This window comes from Sciurus vulgaris, assembly GCF_902686455.1.
Source record: "Sciurus vulgaris genome assembly, chromosome: 12".
Lineage (NCBI taxonomy): Eukaryota > Metazoa > Chordata > Mammalia > Rodentia > Sciuridae > Sciurus > Sciurus vulgaris.
In genome coordinates, this window is record NC_136473.1 from 82,587,097 (window position 1) to 82,614,567 (window position 27,471).

The following is a 27,471-nucleotide window of genomic DNA, read 5'->3' on the forward strand; positions in this document are numbered from 1 at the left end:
CCACATCTCTCCAGCCACTATCTTAATTCAGGCTCTAGGCTATTTCATCAGCCTCAAGAGTGATATCTTTCACAGTAACACACAGTAAAACGAGAGTAACTCTCTGGAGCACAAATGTGATGACAGCCTCTCTGTAGGGTTTAAACCCTATACTATGCAGTCCCCTATCATTTCCAGGACAACATACACATCTATCACAGCATAAAAGATCATAGAGGCCCTGTCTCCATCTATCATGTAATATTATGGCTCTGCTGAGAGCAGTATGCACCTCATCTAAAGCTACAGGTAAAGCCCTTGCTTTTCCTTCTGTGCCAGGCTCTTTTACTCCTCTTAAGATTCCCATTTACTCCCATATTCAATATCTTACAGCACAGTCTTCCCTTCCCTACTTGAAATTCCTTCACATCCTTCAAAACTTGGCTTAAGAGTATGACCGAGCTGGGTGCAGTGGCTCACACCTGTAATCCCAGCAATTCAGGAGGCTAAAGCAGGAGGATTGCAAGTTCAAGGTCAGCCTCAGCAACTTAGTAAGGCCCTAAGCAACTTGATGAGGCCTTGTCTTTAAATAAAAAATCAAAAGGGTTGGGGATGTGGCTCAGCACCCTGGGTTCAATCCCTGGTATAAAAAGGAAAAAAAAAAAAAAAAAAAAAAGACTGAATTTGGTGCCTCTATACTCCTAAAATATATGTATTAAAATTTGGTTAGTTTTGTACAACCCCCACTAGAAATTAAGACACTGAAGGACAAGAACTTTTAAAAATCATGTATATTACAGAAGATTCTTAAATAAACCAAATTAATAAATGGTATTACTGAATTCAGTTTTATAAGAATAAAAGATTTTTGTGAGATTGGTAAAGTAAGCACCACTTATCAAGTTATTTCTACTTGACAATAAACTTAAGAGTTCCAAATAAATGATTACAAATAAACAGTGACTCTAACATAACAAGCATGGTTGTAAGATATCAAAAGATAATCCAAATGTGTACAGAGGTGTATATAATATGCTACTAAAAAATAATGGGTGGGGCTGAGTTTGTAGCTCAGTGATTAAGCACCTGCCTAACATATGTGAGGCACTGGGTTCAAGATCCTCAGCACACATAAAAAATAAATAAATAAAATAAAGGTATCGGGTCCATCTACAACTAAAATTAAAAAAAAAAAAAAAATGGAACCCAAAGTAGGCATAAAATGAGTGGAAAATACTGCACATAAAGAAAAAACCATGTTTAACAATAGCTATGAGAATTAAAAATAATTTTTCAAAGACAAGTTCTGCTCATAAATTTAAAAGGCAAGAATTCTTATACAAGAATAACAAGCAATTAATGTCTCAACTTTAATAATACATTTCTATAATCCTTGTTCTCTAAAGTGAAATTTTTAATTGTCTTATACAGGAAAAAGATTTTTTTTAAAGCCTCCACATGAGTAAATTATACTGAATTCCAATAGATGGTGGCATCGTGGAAATCCATAAGAACAGCTGCCAAACAGACCAATATGTAGTGAGGCAGGAAGGAGAGAAAGGAGGGAAGGAAAGGAAAGGGAGAGAAGAGAGAGAAAGGAATAAAAAAAAGGGGTAGGAAAGAAAGGAGGACAGAGAGGGAAAACAGGCAGAAAGAAAGGAAGGAAGAAAAGGACAACACAGTGCTTCTAATATGTCTTTGTTCTCAGTATCAATCATGTGTTAATAAAAATGATGGTAACCAGAGGATCACCTTATATGTTCTTTTCTGGGGGGTGGGGGGCACCCAGGATTGAACTCAGAGGCACTCAAACACAGGGCCACATCTCCAGCCCTATTTTGTACTTTATTTAGAGACAGGGTCTCAACTGAGTTGCTTAGCACCTCAATTTGCTGAGGCTAGGTTAGAACTCTCAGTCCTCCTGTCTCAGCCTTCTGAGCTGCTGGAATTACACACGTGCACCACTGGGCTCAGCCACTTTATACACTCTTAACTATCATGAAACTCAGGTTTATCCAGGCTCTACTTACTCTGCTTCACCTTCTACACCCTCATCCTACTGAACCACTACAATTACTTCCAGGTAAATGAAATTAGCATGACCTTTAAAACAGGAATAATAGAAAGCCTGGACAAATTACCACTACTGCAAACAAACCATCAGGCAGATTTCCAGGTAGCACATGATTTCTATTTCCTTCTACTTCACCACTTCCTACCTACCTATTATCTAGGCTAAGACAAAAATACAATCTAATGGTTAAGAACATAGAACTTATAGTTAAAACAGAGATGGTGAGAATTTTGCCTTCAGAAACTTCCAGTACTTGCTCTGTAACCTTAGTTATGTTAAGGTTATTTAGTCACATTAAATATGTGACTAAGAAGTAACCAAAGGAAAAGTTAAAGTCCATTAAAATCACAAATGGATGTTTTTTCAACCAAAGGTATGTTTTGGCCAAAATCATGTTATCAAATCATCAGAGTAAATACTGTAATCTAGGATGACATGAAAATTGAAAGACTTGTAGCAAATTAAACCAAATGTGAAATAGATGTATAAATGTGACATGAGGCCAAAAAATATTTGAGGTTAGATTATGAAAAACTGAATTCAAATTAAGGATTTTTACTTTTTTGTGGGTTACAGGATCATGAAATAAATTATCACACTATTTGTTTCTCTCCCTTGTCCCTGTTATTGTTTTTTTTCCCCGTTATTTTTTTTTTTTTTGTACTAAACAAAACTTGGCAAAAACACTTTATCAACGAAATTTACTGTCAGCCTAAATTATGACCATCCTATTAATTCTTAGATCTTTATGATTTGCATATATTTGTTTACTTGTTCACTTATCAGACTATCTGGTAAGGTCTTTTTATTTAGTGTGCCATGTGCCAGGCAGTGTGCTTACACTTTACACACTACCTCATTTAATTCTTAGAACAAATTTGAGAGGAAAGTACATCTTTGTTCTATCGATGAAAAAACCTGAGGCTTTGAGAACATAACTAAGGTTACAGAGCAAGTACTGTAAGTTTCTGAAGCATACATTCCTGTTAATTCTCACAACTGTGTGCTTTTAAACACTGGAACTGTAGAGTTACCACTTTCTATCCTGGGGGATTGTTTCAGGACCCCTCATAGATATTAAAATCTGGAGGTTCAAGTCCCTTAATATAAAATGGTGTAGTCTTTGCGTGTAACACATATCCTCCTTACTTTAAATCTACTCTAGGTTATTTATACCTTATACAATGTAAATGATGTAAATAGTTGTATTGTTTAGGAAATAATAAAAAAGTCTGTACATATTCAGTACAGACACAATTTTTTACTTCCTAATATCTTTGATTCCTGGTTGGTTTAATCCACTGATGTGGAACCCTGGGATACCATAGACTAACTACACATTGTTTACATTTGTTCTTTACTCACATATTTGTATTACTCATTTGGCAGATTACATTTACAATTCCTTCTAGCAACCTTACAGAGATAATGCTTATGTGCTGAAATAAAATAATAAAAATTGCCTTTAAAACACAAGTCTGAAGATACTTTTTCCAGTAATATAAATATAGAAGACAGTTTAAAAGCTATAGTTCTCTAAATCAATTACTGTCTAAAATATTTTAAAGCTGTACTCTTAAAAATTTATCTTTAAAAAAAAATTCTCTCCATCCCACCCTAAAGTTGTTAGTCTTTACTAACTACTTACTAGTCAAATTTGCCTAAGTCATACCTCTTTACTTTTTAAAGATCAGTTACTATAATGTACCATGGAAAAGATATCTTAAAGCTTCAGAAAGTTATTTATGAGATCCTTGAGTTCAACCATTTAAGGAATTCTTCAATGTTTCCTCTCATTTCCTATGTTTGCTTAAAAGTTAATAGCAGGATACCCATTTATCTTTAAAAATATAACTATCAGTAATATTTAGTATGCATATAAGACACTTTAAATATCATTTAAAGTATCATTAATTCTATTTGAATTAAAGTTTCTTTTCTACAAGTTTTAAAATAATATAATTATATAAAAATGTTAATAATTCAAAAAAGTTAACAATAGAAAAACAGCAAATAAAAAATGGGTGTTTCCCTTTATCCCTCCAATTCCATATTAATTCCACAAGAAACCAAAGTTAACAGTCTGGCATATATTCATCTAAAAATCACTCTTAGCCAGGTGCAGTGGTACATGCCTGTAATCCCAGCAACTTGGGAAACAGGCAGCAGACAAGTTCAAGAGCAGTCTGGGCAACCTAGTGAGGTCCCGTCGCAAAACAAAAAGTAGAGAGGGCTGGAGATGTAGCTCAATGGTAAAACACTCCCTGGTTCAATCTCTGGTACCACCAAAAATAAATAATAAAAAAAGTCTTAAAATATGTCTTAAAAATGTCTTAAAATACATGATTTCACTTGGAAGTTTTATACTGACTGATCAAAAAGTAGTAGTACTAACACTTTCTTAAAACAAAAAAAAATCAGGATGATACTTTTCCATCATACATTTTCCTCCCAAAAGGCTGTGAAGCAGAACACAGAAATGAAACAATGTCAAAATTACTAAGACAATTTACAGATAAAAAGTGGTAGGTGACAGGGTCAATATATTCGGTGCATATTAAAGACACTGTCTTCCATGATACTTCCCAAAAGCGAAAACTCTTTTAAAAAACTCAGTATCTAAGGTACAAATTTTTCCTTAGTAATCTGAGAAATTTTATCACACAGGATTTAAGAAAAGGGTATCAATAATACTACAGTATCAACCCAAATGTCATAGCAATAGGAAAACTTTAAATTGTAACTGAAAATGAAAGTATACAATTAAAATACAGATCAGTAAATGTTTCAATGGAAAATGTTAAAATGAGGTAGTCAAGTATCATGTTTTCAAGTTCTATCAACCCAAAGTAAAAGTTAGAACCAGAAAAACAGGGAAATTCTGTATTTAAATAACGTTCTTCAAATATTATCTAAATGTATTCAAAGTTATCAGCAGTATCAGTATAGTGTGAAAGAAATCTAAATAATGCAATTAGCTGTCTATCCAATCCATTATCTACAAATTAATTCTACAAGTACCTTCATACTTCACACACAGAAACTGCACCAGAAAAAAAATACAGAAAGTATGTTGTTTCATTCTTATTAAAGAAGATCTAAAATAGATAACCTACTTTAAAGACAACTAGGTTATCTAATGCTTATCTGTACCTGAATGAGAAACTACTACTACTCAAAGTCATTAATGTGCTATCCACCTGGCCTTTAAACCAAAAAAGTGGAAGTAACTGGTGGGAGCATTCAACCAGTGAATGATTCTGGAAGAGCTAAATGTCACATACAGATGGTGTGGTATTCAATATCTAATTTAAATTTTGCTTGCCCCTTTTATACATATATATATGTGCACACACACAAAATAGGTATACAAAAGTCAGAGGGTAACTATAGGTAAATTTGGAGCCTCCAATGAAAGTTGAAAATCTCATATCTGACAATAAATAGATCAACATCCTCAGTTATCCTTACTAATTCTATTATAAATCTGTAACTAATTTCCATTAACTAAATTATTCATGAAATTCTTCATGAATACTATTCTTCATTTCTTATAAGTATTACAATAGGTTTTTAAAAGAAGGAAAAACAGTCAGAAAGCAAAGGTCATCACTTCATTTAGAAGTAGATTTGGTTAACTAATTTTGTTCACCATCTTAAATTTCACAATTTCATAATATCGTCTTCTATGTATACTCTCAACTTTCTTCCTACACAAAACTACACTTACATAAAACAATATGATTTAATCAAGCTGCAAAACCACTGTTCCAACAGCATCCTTAATGATAACTGTGTTTTGTGAAACCTACGTTGAATGGTCTAAATAGCATACAATGAACTTAAACATTTGGATTAATGTCTCCAGGGACTATTCATGACAGTTCCTGCATGCTGGTCCCAGGCCCGAGTAGAATCCTTCTGCAAGTATTTTCTACAAGAATGAGTTCATGGGTTGTTAAATAAACTAAAATGTCTAACATGCAGAAATTTACCATTTATTCAAACACATAAGTGAACACTTACAAATTTCAAATTCTAATGAAAATAAAGTCAAGGATGCATTTTACATCTCCTCTAGCTAGTCTTTATGATACAAAACACATTTTTTTAAAATTACTTTAAAGAAGCTGGAATTACATAATTTTCTTCCAGATATTATATAGCACCAAATATTCCAAAATAGTTTGTTAAAATCCTCCTTCGCTTAGAAACAAGGTTTACCAAAAAAAAGGATATAATTTTTAAACTCTAGGCAGAAATGATAATCAAATGGTAAAACCTATTTCCCACTATACAATCCATATTCAATAGTATGCACTTCAAACTTAAAATAATCTCGAGCATACAAAGACTTACCATCTGTATGGGTTTCTTGTGGAGATCTCGTTCAGTTACCAATTTTTCCTGGTCAGTGACATAAAGACCTTTCTGTGCTAAAGCCTGGATTACAGCATCATGGCCCAAAAGGGGTTTTGCAGCGTCGCTCTTGAGAATGAGACTTCCAGCACGACAGTACAGTTCAGCTGACAGAAGCAAATTAACAACAGGTGGTTTGATGTGTTCCTGGTCATACTGATCTGTGTAAAATGGTTCTCGAAGTTCCTCTGGCACATTTTCTATAAAGATTAAGGGGGGAAAATTTCTTACAAGATTTTTATAAGAGAAACACAAAATATATTTAGTAATTATTACTCATCTCACAGATCTTAAGATTCCCTCTAAAATAATAATATCTCTTTAACTGAAAAGGTAGTTATTTAGCCTGTGGCATATAATCTAAAATAAAGAAACACATGAATTTCCTTTATGGAAGATACTATTCTAAGAATATTCCAGAAACAGACTAGTAAGCAAACAAGGAGTTTTCTGAGTCTAGTGGCTCTAGGGACTGATTCCCACATGCACAGTCAGAAACACAGAATGAACTATGAGATTCCTAAAAACTAATTTCAGTGAATAACCACACATGCAAGTAGTCAACCAGGAAATGCACCACAACAACTACTTCAAGAGACTGCTAGGCCTTGCTGCCTGAAAGGATAAAATCCTTTGCCCAAAGCTTTACGGCTACAGAGTTGCAGAACAGAGATTAACTTATTCTGTCCCTCTGCCTCAAGGCCTTAGGTGTCTCTCTTCCTTCTTGATTAGCCTAATAAAGTTATTGAGGGGAAGTTATAGGTATTGTTTAGGAAAGATTCCCTGTTTCAAATCTGGTCCTCAATCCTGAAGGCTATAAAAAAGAGACAGAAAAATATTATTTAGTAAGGATAAGGAAATAAAGTTTGAAGACAGTAGTAAAACTGGGAAGTGAAGGACAGAAGAGATTGCTAAAGGCAAACAAAAAGGATCCAGGAATAAAGCAGAGCCAGAGGTCAAGATGGAAATCAAAGATAATCAAGCATGGATTGTCAGGGAAACAGTGATGACATGAATAGAAAAAAAATTAGAGGCAGAGCCAATTCTGGAAGCAAGACCATACACTCAATTTTAGACATCTGAGTTTGAAATGATAGCAAAAATATCCAAGTGAAAATATGCAATAAGCAGCAGGATATATAGGACTCAACAAAGAAGTCAGGGTGAATGTATTAACTTGGGATTTTGGAGACATCTAAAAATATCCTTGCTTAATAATTGAAAACACTTTTCTCCCTTCATAACTGCATTACCCAGTAGTAAGCCAGCTTTAAACTTAAACTACTTGCCTCTATACTGTGAAATAAAGAATACAGTGTTGGAACTCACTTAAATTTTAGTATTAAAGGAACTATATAGAAGCTATTGAGTAGAACAACCATAAAAGGGAAATTATTTAAGCTATTATAAAATGCATAAATAATGGATTTTATTTCCTATACCAATAGAAAATTATTAATATAGATGAGCTGATAGCTAAACATTATTTGTACAAAGAAAACTGAGTGATTATTATCAGGATTATAAATTTTATCTATCATATCTATAAACCCACCTAACATTTACTCACTTATTGCTTTCATATCTATTTTTAAACATGATCTTTATAACATTTTGGTGAAATGGGCAAGTCAGATAAAAATAAACAAATAATAGAAATACATACTTGTACTTAAATAGGATCTTCCGTATGTGGGCACTGTCCTAAACATGAATTCTGTCATTTAATCCTAAACAACCCTTTTACCCCCCCATTTGACAGATAAGAAACTCAAGAAAGGTTATCTTGCCCAAAGGCACACAGTTAGTAAATGCAGAATTCTAGTTCTAAACCATCTAGCTAAACAGACTCAAAAATAACAATGGCATGCAATATCACAAGGATGGAAGGTGGAAGATGGAAAGCACAGAGACTGTTTTCATTCTATTAAGGCATACCTACAAACTTAAGTTATAAAAGCACACATTTTTAAAAGCCCCCAATGCAAGAAAAAGGAAAAGGATCCACAGAAAAATCAGTTTCAAGAATATGATAAAAACATTTTTCAACCTCCAAAAGAAAGCAAAATTCTGTATTAAATATTACAAATAGGTCACTTCAAAAACAAGTCTTCAAGAACTAGATGTGCTTAAGACTTTCAAAATATCATTTCATCAATACTTATTTTTAAAAAACAAATTGGAGCCGCATCACATTTAAAAAAAATGAACTGAAACAGTATACTAGAAAATAAATACACAAAAACAAAGGTAAGAGGTTTTACTCTCTTCTAGAACAAAAAGATTAAGAAATTAATAACTATGGAATAGCTGTGTGAAATATCACTGCTAAAACTGCAAAGAAAAGAAACAAGTTTTTCTTGTATACCAGGACTTATGCAGAAACTATCCTAATCATGTTGTTATAAATTCTTATTAGATCCCAGTTTTGAAATTAACATTCACTTGAAATGCTTGAGGTCAGGTAAAGGGAGTAGAGACAGTATTGCTAAAGACAATTTTCTATAAAGCTGAGTTAAGTACCAGTTGCATCCATATTCCAGAAAGTAGTACAGATTTCTTTAAAACAACGAAGGGTGAAGAGGTAGAGGGAATGCACTTTGGAAACATCATCACACTAGCCAGGAGCAGTGGTGCACACCTATAACCCCAGTTACTAGGGAAGCTGAAGCAGGAGGATCCCAAGTTTAAGGTCAGTACAACTTAGAAAGACCCTGTCTCAAAATAAAAAATAAAAAGGGCTGGGAATGTAGCTGAGCGTTAAAGCACTTGTTTTCAATTCCCAGTACCATGAAAGAAAGAAAAAGAAAAGAAAGAAATACTCTCACACTAACGCACGGAGACTGTTTCTAAAACAATTACTAACAGAACTTGTAAATTTCCAAAACAAACAAACAAACAAACAAAACAACTCCAACTGAAAGGAAACCATAGACACTGAACTTGAAATTAACTGAAAAACATAAAAAATGGTCAAAAACATGAAAAGAAACTCAGCACCGATAATCAAAGAAAGTTACAATTTTTTTTTTTTTTTTTTTTTTACAAAATGGCAAACAAACAAAAACAACCATGAACCTACTTCTGACGCTGTACTAAAAAATACTCTCAACCATGACCAAAGGGCAAGGACCATGTAATGTATCTAAGTTACGGAGCTCAGCACTAACGTTGTCTAGTTCATGGTAAGTGCTCAGTAAATTTTAGACAAATTAATGAAAATGCTATTTTTAAAAAATTCTTGTCAGTAGCCTTTTCCTATAGGAACTCCCAAATTTCAAATTTCTCCTCAAGTAACTTCCTGATTCTGTGCTAATAACCATAATTTAATCCTGTACCTGCTTTGAAAAATAATTTCTCCTGGGCCATCTTCACTTCTCTAACAGCATTCCCTCTCAAAACCTTTGTTCAGTTAACTTACATTCACTACTTACATTCAGTCCAAATTTGGGGAAGTTTTGGAGTTTGAAAAAGTAGGGGCTTGATTTTTAAAAGACTGGTAGAGTCCAAATTCTACCGCTTACTTGTATGACATCTTAAGTGCAGTTATTAACTGTTCTGAGTTCTAGTTTCCCCACATTCCACAAATACACTACCTACTATTATAATCCCAATGATCTCCACCTCTCCCTGACCCTCTATACTCTAGGCACACAAGTCTTTTTGTTGCTCGAACGAGCCAAGTTCAGCCCTCCTGGCCTGTGTACTAGCTGTTCCTTCTGCCTCTAGTGTTCACCTGCTAACTGCATGGTTGGCTCTTTCCATTCAGATCTCAATTAGATGTCATCTCCTCACACATGCTTTCCCTGACAATCCAATCATCCTATTTTAACTCTCTAGATAGCAATTATTGCTATCCCATAATATTTTGTTTCTTTATTTTTGCCTGTTCCCACTATAATGTGCCTCAAAGGAGAGGAGGCTACTTTTCTGTCCTATGTCACTGGCACTTAGAACTGTGCCTGACACAGAGCAGGCACTCAAGTACTTACTAAAATAATTTTAAAATTCGTAAACACAGAGTTTTGCATTCATATAATGTACCAATTAAAAGCTCCTTCCTTCCCTCTGCTTTGTTACCAAACAATGTATTAAGTATGGTATGACACTCAAGCTTAAATTATCACTCCCATTCCTCATCATCCCACAAGACCTAAGCTCTTCAGAGTTCCAAATCCTTACACAGGCTACAGTCTATGTAACTCTCATTTGTTGCTATTGTTTTTGCTTATTTGTTTCTTTTGTTTTGCTTGCTCTGTGGTGCTGGGCATCAGTGCCAGGACCTCACACATGCCAAGCAAGCGATCTACTACTCAACTCTTCACTTTGGTGCCACAAAGAAATATCAAACTCAAGTGGAAACCAGGTTCTCAATGACCAGAGGAATTAGAAATATATAACAAAGAGCTGGGCATGGTGGTGCACATTTGTAAGTGAGTTCCTAAGCAACTGAGCAAGACCCTGTCTCGGAAAAAAAGAAAAAGAAAAATTAAAAAGGGCTCAGTGGTAAAGTGCTTCAAGGTTCTACCCCCAGTACCAAAAAAGGAAAAACAAAGAAACAAGGAAGGAAGGAAGGAAGGAAGGAAGGAAGGGAGGGAGGGAGGGAGGGAGGGACGGACTAGAAAGAAGGAACTCAGGTACTGCTAGTTGAAATAGGAAGCATCAGTATGAATATGTTGTTCAATCTCTCTTTCTTTTTCTCTCTAGCTAGAGAAAGAAATAGATTTAGGTATATGTTGTCCATGTGTTTGTCTGCTAAATAACATTTCAAAAGCAATAAGTCTACCATTTATAATAAACTTCCAACTAAAAGGAAAAGGACTTCTTGAAGAAATGGCTACTTCCATTACTAGAATAGAACAGGGAAAGTACAAGATGAGCATAGAGCAAGTGTTTGTGTGTGTGTGTGTCTGCACTTGCACACAAGGTCCAAAACATAAGGAAATTCTAACAAATAATGGAGCCATGTCAAAAGGAATCAGGATCCAGATGGAAGGGATAACACTGGCCAAATCTGGGGCAATTTGAACATCAAAATATATGATAATTTAAAAATGAATATTATTCATTGAATAAAAAAATGAATCTATCCCAACATAAATAAATGGGAAAGAAGGGAAGCTCTTCCTTTTAGAATACCAACTGATAAGTGGGGGTTAATGTTGGCAAAAATCAACAGGAAAAATTGATTCAGAATGCAAAAATGGTGGATAAAAGTGTGATGAACAGGACATTTTGAGTTATGTCCCTTAAGTTATTTATTAATTATACATAGTCATTTTATAGTGGAGAAAATTGACAGATCCCACTTTAACCAGATATCAAAGTAAACATCACCAATATTAGAACACACATTAAATACACATTTTTGTTTGTTTTTTGGTACTGGGGAATGAACCCAGAGATGCTTACCCACCAAGCCACATCCCCAGTCCTTTTTAGTTTTTTCTTTGGAGACAGGGTCTCACTTAAATTGCTTAAGGTCTTGCTAAATTGCCGAGGCTGGCTTTGAACTTGTAATCCTCCTGCCTTAGTCTCCCAAACCACTGGGATTACAGACATGTGCCATTGAACCTAGACATTATGTACCTCTTGATGTGATTTACTGAAAACACATTTCTTCTGTGGTAGCCTTGACAGACTTGTGTAACTTTAATCATTAAGAAACATCAGACAAATCCAAGTTGGAAGACATTTTACAAAATAATTGATCCATTTTTCTAAGATAAAAGTGTACTTTATTAGGGGAAAAAAATCAATGTTGAAGGCTCAGACATTTGAGGGGAACTTGGAAGGAGGATTTCCTACTTCTCCACACATCCCACCCAATCTTCCTACTATCACTGTCTATGGAAGAGGACATCAATTTGTTCCAGCTTTAGGAGGAACAACAGATGGGTAAGGAAATTCTCCTCTATCTGAATATCTCTCCTCTAGAGTTGCCAGGTTGCCAACTGGTTTGTCTCTGGGTACTGGGGCACCCTTGTCCAAGTCAGAGATGAAGTAGAGATGGTGTACAACAGGGCGTATCCACTGGTAGAGAGACAGGTGGTGGTAGTGGAAGTCATGAGAGAAGTAATAAGTTAATCAGAGGGAAGTAAGGAGGAGTAAAAGAGAGAGAAGAAGGAATGTGGGAAAGAAGGAAGAAAGTCAAAAGAAAATGGGATGGCAGCAGAAGGCAGGAATAGCAGGGATTTGGAATGTAGTCTCCAGGTCCTGGGTCTCTCTCAGTTCTTGTCTGAGGGTAGGTCTCTGGCACTTTGTTTTTCTTCATACTGTCAAGGCGTTTCTACTGGGACACTGCCAGCATCCATACCAGGATCTCAACATCCTTCTAGTCACTCAGAACGAAGGCAGAAGGAGACAACTGCTGAATGAAGGCCTAGCACTCCAGAGCACTGTAGAGGAACACATAGAAAGTGGTGATCCAGTCAGCCCCTGAGAACAACTGGCTGCTTTTACCAGGCACACAGGGTAAAGGAGATTTGGCAAGAGCTAATAAGATCTATCTAGGAGTCAGGCAAAGGGACTGATTTTCAACTCAGCACACAACTCAGGGTACCTGGTCTTCAAAAATCTTAATATCATGAAGAGAAAGACAAACTAAAGAACTAGTACAGATTAAAGGAAACTAAACAGACTTTACAACTTTACAATCATGCAATGCATGATTCTAGACTGGATCCTGGAATGGCAAATAAGTTAGCAATAACAGACATTAAAACAATTGGCAAAACTGAACAAACATATTAATATATTTTTTGTTCCTGCTACATATGAAATCTTTTCTTCCATTAAATCTTCCAAAAGATTGTTTGAATATATGTAAACTACTGATTTTTGTATGTTGATTTTGTACTTGGTAATCTAATTGAGCTATACTACTGTTTGTAGTAGCTGTTAATAAAATATCTTGAATCTAAAAAAAACTGAATAGGTGCTGTGGAATACATAACATTATATCCTGGTTAAATTTTCTGATTTTTAACTAACTTTATGTAAAAGAACTATCACTTTAGAAGATACATACTAAAGGAGAATGGGGACATAACATCCCTAATGTATTCTCAAATGGTTCCAAAAAAATCATGTGTATATTTTTACTTATATTTATGTACATATGCACACACACATATATACTATATACATGTGTTTGTGTAAGAAGGAGGGGTAGGGAGGGAGAGAGGGAATAGTAAAATAAACAGGACAAATTGTTAACAGTTGGCGAATCTAGGTAAAAGATATTTGGGAGTTCTCTGTACTACTCTTGTACATTTGAAATTATGTTGAAAAATGTTATAAAATGTCAAAATGCCTAAAACCAATCTCTTTCCCCAAATTTGACCATCATCTTCCAGAATTCCTTAAATGAACCACCACCATTCATCTATTTGCACAAGTCAGAAACATAGGTGTCATCTTTAATGTGTCTATCTCTCAATTCTCAAAAAAAAAAAAAAAAAAAGTCAAGTCCAAAACCACCCCCTATGACCACCTTCACAATTTCAAATCATATCTCCATGGTCCAGGTGACTCAATACTGCATTTATTCCTAATTTTTGTCTTTTCACCTTCATTTTTGTTCCTACTCTAAATCAGTCTCTACTCTAGCCAAAACCTGCTTACTTTCCTTAAATAAATCTGATCATTTTACAAACACCACCACCATCCCCACCACCACACCCAAAGGTTTTCAATGACTTCTCATTTCTCTAAGGATTAAAATCTTTTCTCTGGCCTAAAAGAAAGAAATGATTCTATCCCCACCAATCATTCAGTTCCTGGAAACCATGTTTTCTTCCACTACAAAAGCCTCTGCACATTCTGGTCACTTGGTTTGGAATACTCTTTCTTCCTATTCTTTTTACCCTTTCTGATTCTTGGGGTCCAGTGACCCATTCAGTTTGATCCAATTTCCCCTCAATAAAAGGAAAGAATATAGTATTCATTTGCCTTCCCTGTATCTCAATGTACTTTTACTCTTGAAACTATTCAATTCAATTATAAAAATGAATGAGTTTATAGTCTGTAAAACATAGGTTGAAATGTTTGAAGATATTTTAAGTACAGATAAGTAGATAGTAAGCAAAAAGTCTGTTAGATATAGAACTGATTTCTAAGTAATAATGTATGTATAATAAACATAAAAAGGAATGGGGAAAAAAAAGATACCCTATTATTCATGAGGTAACTAGATACTAAATATTCATAATACATAAACATGCAAGGTACTCTGATATTTATGATACAGTAGATACACATGAGACAAAGAGTCAATGAGCACTTTATATTCATGAGTCCTTAATTCACTCATCCATTGATGCTGCTCATTTTGGCCTGTGTCTCTGCCCAAGAAACACAAAACCCACAGCTGTTCATCAAGCTTTTGGCAAGCTACAGCTGTGGCAGGCATGCTAATTCCCTGTGTTTCTCTGATAGAGTATGTGTCACTGATCTGTGTCTCTGTGAGTCTCCCTGTTGGAACCTTAACCCTAGTCCTAATGACCACATCATCAACAGAAAAGGTTATGTAGTAAAAAGAGACAGACATAGGACAGGAATAGGAAAGACAATGGAATGAATCTGCCTTAACTTTACTATGTACATATATAAATATACCACACTGAATCTTCACATCATGTACAACCACAAGACCAAGAGCCTAATTAAAATAAAATGTACTCCATGTTTATATAAATATGTCAAAATATACTCTACTGTCATGTATTAACTAAAAAGAACAAATATTTAAATTTTTTTAAAAAATTCTGCATTTGGGAGAGAGACTCCCAAAGTTAAAAATGAAGAACCACCATTGGAAAAGGGAGAAAAAAAAAAAAAAAAAAGTTTGCTTGAGCTAAAATCTCTTGTGATACATTCTGAACACACATTAAAAAGTATTTGGGGGCAGGGGCAGGGGGCTGGGCTTGTGGCTCAGTGGTAGAGTACTTGCCTAACATGTGTGAGGCACTGGGTTTCATTCTCAGCACCACATATAAATATACAAATTAAATAAAGGTTCATCAATAACTAAAGAATATTAAAAAAAAAAAGCATTCAGGGAACACACACACACACAAAAGAGATGGACATATGAACATCATATACTATGATCCTTCCTCCTGCTTCCACTCTAGTTTAAATGTATTAAACTCACCCCATCTCTTGTTCTTGTTTCTCAATATAAACTGATATAACAAGTCAATCCCCAGCACCCAAAAAAAAAAAAAAAAAAAAAAAAAGTCAAATTATTTGCACATTTTTTGGTTGTTACGTGAGCTTCCTGTTTCATGACCTCTAGGATATGTACTGGAGGTACATACTTGGAGGTTGCCTGATACATACTTGGTAGGTTATCAATGCACCCAACTCATTTTTTTCCCATACAGCACTCAAGGCAACCAAATAATAAAGGGAAATTCTAAAGGAGTAATCCGGTTAATAAATGAAGCATGACAGAGAGATAGACAGACATTAAGTGCCTCTCGGTAGAAGTACAAACCACCTATAAACAAATAAGGAAAGAAAATTCAACTCTTAATGCAATCAATTCTCTAGATCTAACTACTAACTTGTAAAAATACAGAGAATAAAGAGAAACTTGTTAAATAAACAATGACATGGAGATCTGGACTATGAGAAATCTTACAGGACAAATATTCTGCTTCTCTCCAACAAATAAACTACAAGAAGGATAAAATGAGATGGAGGAGATGCCTACATATTTTGAAGAAATTTAGAGACATATCAACCAATTGCAATGTATGGTTCTTATATGAATCCTGACTAGAAAGAAAAAAAAAAAAAAAAACAAGCAAAAGTATTTACAATACAATCATAAAGATTAATATTTATGCTATGGAGTGATAATAACAGAGCTGTGATAATGGCAGTGCCATGGTTATGTTTAAAAAGAGAATCTTTGATTTTAAAGACATATAGTGATATATTTATAGATGGAAGTGATACAATGTCTAGGATTTGCTGCAAATAACTGGCAGTGGTGGGCGTGCTGACAGATGAATCAAGATTGGCCACAAGCTGATGACTATGGAGGCTGGGTAATGAAAATAAGTCTGTTGTTATTGTGTATATTTGAGATATAATCAAATGATTTTGTTTAAAAGGAAAGAAAGAGGTAAGAGAAGAAAATATATAAATTGCAAGCAACCATCGGGAAAGAGCTCTATTCGGTGTAATACATGAGTATAATACCTGGAACTACTGTAGCCACTTTCCACCATGGAGAAAACAGCCTGATGATGAAATCCACTCATGAGGAAGGCACTACTGACAGAACTATAGAGAAATGGAGCTGAGGCCTGATCAAGTCAAATTCAAACCCATCCTACCTCAGGACTTTTTCAGTTTTATGAACCAGTAAATCCTCGATAGCCAATTCGAGTTGGATTTTCTGTTACTACAAATGAAGATAACACAACTGATACAATCTCCTATTACTTTCAACCTAGTCACATTTGTCTCTACATTTGCTCAAAATGTTATCAGCAAAGTCATTAATAACTCCTTGTTGCTAATCCAATGAATTTTTTTGATACTAACTGCTAAATTTTCCTCAGCTGCACCTTTGTATTTTATCATCCTCAGTGTTCTCTTCCCAAATTTCTGAGACTCCACATTCCACATCATTTTCTTTCTTCCTCTCTAAATACTCCTCTACCCATGGCTCTTTTGCTGGGTCTCCATCTTGGGTCTTGTTCTCTCTCCATACTCTCCCTGAGTGACCGGAAATCACCCACTTTCTTGATTTTCATTATCAGCTATATCTCTCACTCATGAGCTAGTCTAAGCTCCACAGATGAACTTCCAAGGATGTAAGGCACATACTACCGTTTTAGATGTTCCTCAAACGGAATGCTATCCCCTCCACACACACACAATCTGTCCCTCTTCTATTGTTCCCTTCTTCATTAAATAGAACCAATCTTAACATTTCTCAAGATCTCACATTTCCTTCCACATATCAGATCAATCGCCATGTCTTATCTTTTACATCCATCCATTTTCTCAGAGTTACTGAAATCATTCCAATTCAAGTTCCATCATCTCTCACCTGAGCCAAGATCTTTTTTTTTTTTTTATTGTGGAAAAATACACGTAGTATAAAACATTCCATTTCAACCATTTTTAAATGTATTCCAAAAGATCTTTTGAAAAACAGACTTCTGATAGCATCACCTTGCTTAAAACAGAAACTAAACCACTTGGAGTCAAGGTAGGAAAAAGACTGTCACCAGGTCTACTCTTTAATACCTTCTGAGTTTTGAATCTGTGCCTGTTCTACCTATTTAAAAAATATTTTTAAGCATCAATAAATTTTCAAGAACCTATAATCAAGACATCTAGCACCTATGTAAAACTTTAAAATGGGATAAAGATATTATTTGTTTTGAAATTTGTTACAAATTCTACAAAACATAGGAATTAAGTTTACATGGTCAACAATCTATACAAATATCTTTTTTAAAAAGGATGAGGTGGGCTGAGGATATAGCTCAGTTGGTAGAGTGCTTGCCTTGCAAGCACAAGGCCCTGGGTTCAATCCCCAGCACTGAAAAAAAAAGAAAAAGAAAAAAAAAAAAAAAAAAAGGATGAGGAGAGGGCTGAGGTTGCTGGGGTTGTGGCTCAATGGTAGAGCTCTTGCCTACCATGTGTGAGGCACTGGGTTTGATTCTCACCACCACATTTGATAGATAAAGTAAAGGTTCATCAACTGAAAAAAAAGAACAGATGAGGAGATTTGCACTGTATGATGTCAGTTGTTGGTTCTGCCCAGAACACTAAAGTTCAGCTCTATAAAGATATATAATAACTATTTGGTGTGTTCATTTAATACAAGAAAATAGAAACTGAACAGTCAGAGGAAATCTTCCCTAACACTGAAACCAGTGGTAAATTTGTTAAGTGCCCTGCAGAAGATTTGGAAGAGGAACAAACATTTAAAATATCTAGAAACACTGATGAGATGGTTAAATTACAAATTTTGCTTCAGAACAAGAATGCTGGGTCAGTGATTAGAAAAGAAGGCAAAAATATTAAGGTTCTCTGGACAAGATACAACGCTAGTGTTTCCATCCCAGACAGCAGTGACCTCAAGCGGTTATGTTCCAACAGTTTGTGCAGCATTGCCTATTAACAAAGACAGAAATGTATTTCATTACGTGTCTTTTATATAATTAAATAGTATCCCCTTTAAACAGTGGGAGGGGCATGGAAAAAAAAAGACAGCTAAAAAAATGTAATCTTTAGAGTAGTAAAATGCCATCAGGAAAAGAAAATTGGAAACCACCTACTTTGAAACTTTACTGAGGACAAAAGTCTATAAAATATTTCAAATGTCCTTTATTGAAGTACTTAAAATGTGTATGCAATTCCCATTTTAGAGTTAGAAAATGGTGTCAAGAAAGGGATAAGAAAGGTGAAACATGACAGCTTCGAAATAACTTTTTAAGATCACACATACACGTCCAAGATGTATGAAATATGAAGGAGATAAACATTATTTCAATTAAAAATTTCACTTCTTTATCCCCAAAAAATATAACACAAGTCCTTATTAATATTACTAGGTATAATACTACAGTGTACAACTATGAGGGTTACAGAGAGTTCAGGCTCTGCTCTTTTGCTGTATTCCTAGCTTCTGTTTTATCTTTCCTAGATTGTAGTGAAAAACATTTTCAATAAAAATTTTCTTTGAAATAATTGTAAGAAATAAAATCCCATTCCACAGTGGGAAATGGAATATCCAATAGCAGCCTAAGTGTGAAAGTAATAAAATGAACACTTTGTGCCAGACACGGTAGCACACACTTGTAATCCCAGTGGCTCCAGAGACTGAGGCAGAATGATAGAGAGTTCAAAACCAGCCTCAGCAAAAGCAGGCACTAAGCAAATCAGTAAGACCCTGTCTCTGAATAAAATATAAAATAGGGCTGGGGATGTGTCTCAGTGGTCAAGTGCACCTGAATTCAATCCCTGGTAACTTTGTAATTACAAGTGTTCCTTCTAAACAACTCAAAGTGTTATGAATATTACTATCAGGACTATTTAGCAAATACAAAAACTGAGACAAATCACTTTGTGAAAATGCTCCAGAGAAGAAGGAAGTAAGTCAGGGAAGGAAAACTGGAAAGATACTACTGTATGATCCTTTAATTTTAAAATATATGGATGAAGAGATAACATTTAAAAAGAAAAGAAAAACGCTGGGTATTAGTAGCATACAGCTCTAATCCCAGTTACTCAGAAGGCTTAGGCAGGAGGACCTCAAGTTCATGACCAGACCTGATAACTTATTGAGATCCTGTCTCAAAAATTAAATTAAATTAAATAATAAAAGGGGATGTGACTCAGTGGTAGAAAGAAAGGAATGAAGGGAGGAAGGAAGGACGAAAAAAGAAAAAGCTATGTGAGGAATATACTTTTAAATTTTGCAAAAAAAAAAAAAAAAAAAAAAAAAGGCTGACTAAAAGGTTTTCATGCTTTTTTATGCTTTCATTTCTAATCTAATCTAAGATTGTAATGTACTATATGAAGAATATAACATGGATTAAGATGCAAATTTTAGTATCATAAAGACTGACACTAATTTTAGTTCCACTGTTAATAAGTTAGATGATCAAGGACAATTTAGTTGAGCCCTCTACACTGTTTCCTCATTTATAAAAAATGGCAAATTATATTTCCTAAATTCTTTTTCCAATTTGAATATTGTGAAATCAGGATGTCTTACAATTAATTTGTACTTTAATATGTAAAATACCTTTTAAAATCAATGATATGTCTTATAAGCTTTATAGTTTTGATTCTTAAGCTGGGGTCCTTTTGCTCCCCAGGAGACATCTCACAATGACTAGAGTCCATTGACACAATGGGGATGGGAGCAGAGGTAGGACATACAACTGGCATTTAGAGGGTAAAAGCCAAGGATAAGGCTAAAATTCTACAATACACAGGACAGCCCCCAAGAACAAAGAATTATTTGGCTAGTAGCTCTGCAATTGGGAAACCCTGCTTTAGAGTCTCAGAGGAAAAAATAAATAAATAAAGCAATGTTGACTTAATAGGGTTATTTGAGGAATTAAAACAAAAAAAATTGCATGTAAAATGCTCAGAATGGTGATTAGCACATAGTAACTATCATAATAAATCAGTAATAATCGTCTTTCTTTTTTCTTCTTTTTATCCAATGTTTAGATAATTTGTTTATCAACTAAATAAACACCTAGATCCTTAACCTGGTCTTACATACTATTATGACCAAAATTAACTTTAAAGCTGTGTCTCTCACTCTTTTATTACAAAAACCTCCTCCAATCTACCTGGTCTATGTTGCTTCACTAACACTACCTGGGTTTCATAACTCCATGCCTACACACAAACCATTTCCTTCGCCTACAATGCTTACTTTCCATCTGGCCTGGTTTTCTTCAGGGTTTAGCTTGAATACCACCTCCAGTACTGAGTTCTTCCTTCACAGACCACTGAAGCTGAAAGTGATCTCTCCATACCACCCCACCCCTTACCCCCATCAGTCTCCCTCTGAATGTCTTTGTTCCCATTACACAACTCTTATCATAGATTTCCTGAGCTCTACTTAGTTATATATTTATCATATCTCCTCTACTAAAGCATAAATTCTTAAGACAGGCATTGCTGAAACCTGCAGCATTAGACACTATTTATCAGACCACTCCCCTTGAAACTTTTTCTTCCCAGCGCTTCAGTGTTATGCTTTCTTAATTCTCTTCCTAACTAAGTGCTCTAATTCTGCCTCCTTTTCCTCAGCCTCCTCTCAGCATTCTAAGTATTCACTATGCTTAATTCTGTCTCAAATTTCTTCTCTCCTATAATCATATCTACTTCTAATTTCAATTACACTGCTGTACTCAAAATACCAAATTATTTTTTCTATCTTCAATGTCTCCATCATACTGCATATCTATGTTTATAGCTACTTATTTCACTGGATTTCTCAGAGAAGATATTTGGTCAACACATCAAATTCAAGGTTTTTGAGAACAAAGCTGCTGCCTTTCCCATTCCAGCTTACTGCTTTTTCTCTGTTAACAGCATCACAATTCATTTTCCCAGTCACTAAATCTAAAAGTCTCAGGTAACCTCATCCTCCCTAAAACCGCAGGTGACTTTATCCTCTTAAATATTCTCTTTTCAGCTAAACAACTCCCCATGCACCCCAATTCAATCCTTTAGAAATACTGAAAATTAAATTTCTGCAACTGTTTTTTTAAATCATCTCTTTTCTATTTCTTTTGACTTCTACCCATATAGTATAATGGTTAAGAGCATACACTGAAGTCAGATTTCCCTGGTTCAGATTTCCCTTCATTAGTCGGGTGGCTTTGGATGAGTTCCTAAACCCATGATCCTCAAGCCTCATCAGCAAAACTGGAATGATTAGCAGTTTCCACCTCATAAGGCTGTCATGAGGATTAAAATGAGATACCATATATAAAGTGTTTGAAACACAGTAACTGCTCAAAAACTGCAGTTTTAATGTATTTTCACCCTACTTCAAGACCTCATCACCTCTTACCTAGAATCCTACAATAATGTCCCAAACTGGCCTATCTGTTCCAAGTATCTCTTAACCACACTACTAACATTGTTTTTACACTCTTCATGGCCTAAGAGTCAGACCTTATGTAGGATTTTGACAAGATCTCTTGGGATATACAAAGAAATATAATGAGGATTATAACAGCAAATGATTTTATATCATTAAACTAAATAATATGAAAAAAAGGGAATGATGGTTGACAAGGTTTAAATGATGTTTATTAGAAAGTGAGGCTTGAATTCCATGTTAAGACTTCTGAATTCATGAATTTAGTAAGAAAGAGTGTCACAAGAGGTTCTGCAGTCACCATTCCCCCAAGGATTTAAGGGAGCACAACATTTAAAGCAAATTCTGTCATATAATTGCTTAAATGAGTTAAGCTCTTCAAATACAACAGAAACCTCACAATGGTTTAACTTCCTCCTCCTTTTTTGCAATTTACTTAAAGTAACTAGAATATTGTTGAAAACTCATCTACCTAAATTTGTTCATTTGATTAATACTGTAGTGTTGTTTTTTTTTTTTTTTCCTGCAAAATAAGCTATTAAGACAGGCTATTTGGAATATTTTTAGGATAAGGAGAATATTATTCAAAGCTCCTGACATAATACTTCAAATTAATTAACTATTCCACATCTGCTTTCTAGTTGTTATGATGTTTATACTTCATTTCTTATAGTTCAATTAGTTCATTCTATACCCACAACTGGTATTTAGCTATCATTTGTAAAATGACTACTTTTTATATGTCAAAAGTTAGGTTTCTGATGGAAAAACCCTAAATATCATTGTTAAGAGACTTTAGTAAATCATATTTGAAAGTTGGGCTAATTTTTTGAATAAATGAATACAATTGGGCAATAACTTTGAAACATATTGTACATTAACCTTTCTGGTAAGCATTATAGCAAATGGAGAATGTTTATATTTTAAAAAATCTTATTTTTTTCTATTCACTTTTCAGAAATTTGTTTCAAAAGACTGTCAAAGTATAAACCAAATGTACAAACATAACACCTTAATACTGTATTAATTTCTTGTTACTAAGTCACTCTTGGAAGGTCTTCTAAACTCTTTTTCATCTCATCTTGACCTTTTTAATCCATTCCAACTGCTGCCAAGGCAAAAGTAACCAAGTACCAACAATATTCCTCTAAACAATTTTAAAGTTAATTAAGATCTGCCCAATCTTTGAAAAATACTAAATTTGAACATATACTATGTGCACATTTTCCATCTGCCCAATCTTTGAAAAATATTAAATTTGAACATATACTATGTGCACATTTTCCATGCTTGCAGAATAGTTAAGAGTAAAAAAAGCAGACTTCAGGGTCAGAAAGACCTGAATGTAGAACATACCACTTGTCAGATATTTAATCTTGTGAAAATTAATCTCTCTAGCCTCTTTCTTCATCTGAAAACAGGAACAGTATCTATAAGGATACTGTAGGAATAAATGAACTAGTGTTGTTAGAATAATGGGTAACAGGTATGTCCCACCTTCACTAGTATCTTACCCTTTGTAGTCAAACCTCAAATGAAAACTCTGCCACTTACTGACAGTGTGACAGTAGAATTGTTTCATCTCTCCAGCTTCCTCACTTTGTTCAAATGAGGGAAACACTACGGACATCACAGAGTTGTGAATCCCAAATATACAACTTAATGCAAGCATCTAGCAGAGTGCCTGGCAGAAGAATAAGATTCCATTGATACTGTATTCCTTTTACTTCCTTTCTTCTCCAATGTGCTCCATGTGTGTTCATCAAGTGACCCAGAATCTACTAATTGGCCTGACACATATCCAGAAAATAGGCCATTTTCGGGTTAAAAGATTTTGTGAATGCACAGCAAAATTTTGCCATTTGTATTCTAAGTGTCCCCTCAGTTTCTGATAGAAAGAAAATATTCCCGTTTCCACTGGCCCTCCATTTTGCACCTATTACTTTTACATATAAGTTAATATATAAATTTTCCTCTTTCCTAAATACTTATATAGCCTTCACTGACCTTCCAAATGGCTATTACATTCAGTATGCTGCTTCAGTTAAAACCAAAACACATGTATTATTCTTATTGCTTACATCAGTAGATACTGAAAATAATACTTTGTGCTTCCTCCTGTTACTCTAGACATTTAGTTTCAAAGAAATCTTACATTTTAAATTATTTCAAAAGATTTATTACATTTATTCCTGATGCCAGTCTAATATCAAAGATGAGAATTCAAATAAAATTAAGGCTGTCAAATACAAAATTACATCCATGTGAATTTCCTCAAACTAATTCAAACAATTTTCCAAACACTGAGGTTCATCTGCTTGTAAATTAAGATGCACAAGTACTGAAAACACTCAACTACATATGTTTAAACAGCAAAAGTGAACTAAAGCGTTTACCAACATTTTTTCACAGGCCTAAAACTGGAAATCAGCCACCATCCTCCCCCAAATCACCCTGTATTTAACATCCAGAGAAAAGTTTGTAAATACTAAGAAACTTTTCAAAAAATATTTTATGAATCCAAAATTTATTAACTACAGTAGAACAAAAATCTTACAAAAATTACTCTTAAATGTCATTACACTAAATTATAGAAGCATCTTCCAAAGAAAAGCCAGCTAATTTTTTTTTAGCATTCCACAGCATGGGCTCCTAAATCAACAGTTAAAGAACGGGCCCTTTTCCTGTTATTCAGCAAAGACTGGGTTATGGAGGGAGTGTTTAATCGTGGCTGTACTACAGAATTTCTGTGTCAACAGTACATACTCTCAGAAAAAAAGCTTCTAAGAAAAATTCCCAAGTAGGGAGTTTTTGTTTCTCTTAATGTATGAAGCCAAAATACATTCATAAAAAGCAACATGCCTCACTGATACTATGAAATGAAAATAGCAATCTACAGTCAGCAAACTACATGCTGGCCTTAATATATGGTTTTAATAAGACCATGAAATGTGTATAGAGGGCTGATACAGGCATAAAGAATGACAACAAAAATTAATACTGCTCTTCAACACAGGCCACCTTCCATCCTACAGAGTGTGAACAGCAGCCACCATTACAAATGTCAAAATCAATGCAGTACTACCATCTACCTTCTTCCAATAATAAAGAAACCAACAGATTTCTTGGTAGTGTAATCACAATTATGACTGAGGGGGAAATGTATGGAGTACGATAAGGAAAATGCCACAAATTGCTCAATGATTAAAAATTGCTCAATGAAGAAAAAAAAAAAAAAAAAAAAAAAAGGAACACTTGCTATCCAATAAAAAGGAATCCGGCCGAATCCCCCCTGACCACTCTCAAGGGCCCTTCATTTTCGATCCAACCTGCTTTCTTCATTTCTCCTTTCTTTCTCCTCGTCCTAGTCTCCCATCATCTCCCTGAACCGGTATGGAAAGACACGCAAGGAGGTTCGCGAATCGGGGAACAAAAACCGGGATGTGGACATGCTCAGGAGGAAGAGGGAAGGGAAGACACCACTTACCTGTCCCAAAGGCTTTGGCCACCAGCCAGGCCAGATTGCAGGCGATTTTGGCCCTGGAGAAATCATAGTGGTCAAAGGGCTTGATGGCTGGAACAATGAACGTCTTTCTCAGCTCCCTGGGGTCTGCAGCATCCCCCATCTTTCACCGCGGCTCCTCGGGCTGTCCGGGCTCTAACCTTCACATGGTGTGGCCGCGCCGCCGCGGGGGTCGGGAGGGGAGGGGAGGGGAGGCGAGCTCAAACCATCGGGGCCGGGGCGAGGCCCGCCCGGGCGCCAACCGGAGGGAAGCTCAGCTGTGCGCGCCGCGAGCCGGCCGCCTCCCGCGGGAGCCGCCGCCGCTGCCCCCGGGCATAGGAATGTGGCAGCGCGGTGTCCGTGGTCGGTCGTCCGCCCGCGCCCCTCGGAGCCACCCGCCCCGCGAGCGCGCGTGTGAGCGAGGCCGCCTCCCCTTTGTCTCGGTTTAGTCACACGGGCTTGGAGGAGGGTGGAGGCTGGAAGGGCCCGGAATTTTAAGGCGGGGGGGGGGGGTAGTCTTTAACAATCACGTTGTGGAAAATGTCCCCGCCATGGCGATGCCCGCACGCCCTCGCCTCCCCCTTCCCTTCCCTCGGAGCGGGAAGACCCCTCAGAACGCGGGTGGGCCGAGGGACCAGCAGGACCGCGGGGCGCGCGGGGCGGGGATGGCCCACCCAGGGCCGCGCGAGACCGAGCAGGGGAAAACGTCAAAATCACTGCGGCGCCCAGGCCGCCGGCCGCCCGTCCCCTCCTCTGCTCCCCTCCCGTCGCCGTCTCCTCCTTCTCCTGCCGCCGTCGCCTCCCGGCGCTTCCTCCCGAGCTGAGGGCGAAGGCGGTGGCCTGGAAGGGGCCGCCAACCGCAGGCTCTCGGTTCCTGCCTTATCAGTTTTGTCCTCGTATTTTTCCCCCTCCTCCTGCCGCCCGACTGGGCTGCTCCCCCTCAGCCGCCGCCGCCGCCGCTGCGGTTTTCCGGCTGCGGCACTGGATGGAGAGAGCAGATGCGGAGACTGAGCATGCGCCCTGGCGCGGCTCGGCCCCCGCCCGCTTCCCTCCGGCCGCGGCGGTCCGGGCCCGCCACCCCGCTCACTGAGCATGCCCAGCCTCGCTCCGGCCGGCGCCCGGGCTTCGTGCGGCTGCTTTTTAACCATCACTTAGGAGTCCTCGCTTGAGTGGACGTCCTCCGAATCGCCGGCTTCGGGACGCTGCCGCTTACGCTGCCCAAAGAGGAAAGGGAAGAAAGGGAGGAGAGAGTGGGCCTAGCGATAGCTTGTGTATCCTCTTGTGGTTCAACCAAGAGAACTGATGTTTATTTAAAATGCTTATTATGTGAAATACACTTTGCTGCGAACTTGAGCTGCACAATATTTAGTCCTCGCAGTAACACTAAGGGGTGGGTATTATCGCCGGTTGACCACGAAATTATGGAGAGGTGAAGTAAGTTAAGTCATCCAGAGAGCTTAAACAGGTTTGAAGATCAGGTTTGGAGGCTCCAAGGCTATAAGAATTCCATGACGTCAAGATACTTTCTTAACTTGGACGTTCTGAGAGAAGACATACGTCCATCAAATAAATCCTTTAACAAAGCAAATTGATACTTTCCATGATCTGGAATCTAAAGGCTTTTTAACTTCATTTAATCAGAACCCTCTCCCCTTTCCCAAGGGGGCTTGCTTTCTCAAATCTGTTTGTCCTTGCTCAGTGTAGTCCCTCTGTCCAGCTGGCTTACTCCTCCTCAGCCTCCAAGTCTCTCCACAGTAGTCACTCCCTTCAGGAAACCTGCCCTGATAGCTACTGACAACTTCCCAGTCAGGAATGTCTCCCCTATGTGCCTCCCCTTTGTTCCCAGAACACCCTGTTCTTATTTATGTCCTAACATTTCTCATACTG

The 27,471-nt window shown here is 36.5% G+C and overlaps 1 protein-coding gene across 10 annotated transcripts in view; it reads right to left on the reverse strand.

The window, feature by feature from the left end:
* Positions 1–26,584, reverse strand: part of CAMSAP2 (calmodulin regulated spectrin associated protein family member 2) — a 92,521-nt gene extending 65,937 nt beyond the window's left edge. For 6 of the 10 annotated variants that reach the window (XM_079106060.1, XM_079106058.1, XM_079106056.1 and 3 more), the window contains exons 1-2: positions 25,570–26,583; positions 6,413–6,672 (exon numbers count right to left, since the gene is read on the reverse strand). In XM_079106060.1, coding sequence (XP_078962186.1) covers positions 6,413–6,672; positions 25,570–25,708 — 399 coding nt within the window. In that variant the 5' untranslated portion in view covers positions 25,709–26,583. Of the gene's footprint in view, positions 1–6,412; positions 6,673–25,569 lie in introns of all 10 variants that reach the window. The other 4 variants (XM_079106054.1, XM_079106062.1, XM_079106053.1 and 1 more) reach the window with 2 other exon arrangements.
* Positions 26,585–27,471: the final 887 nt, after the last annotated feature.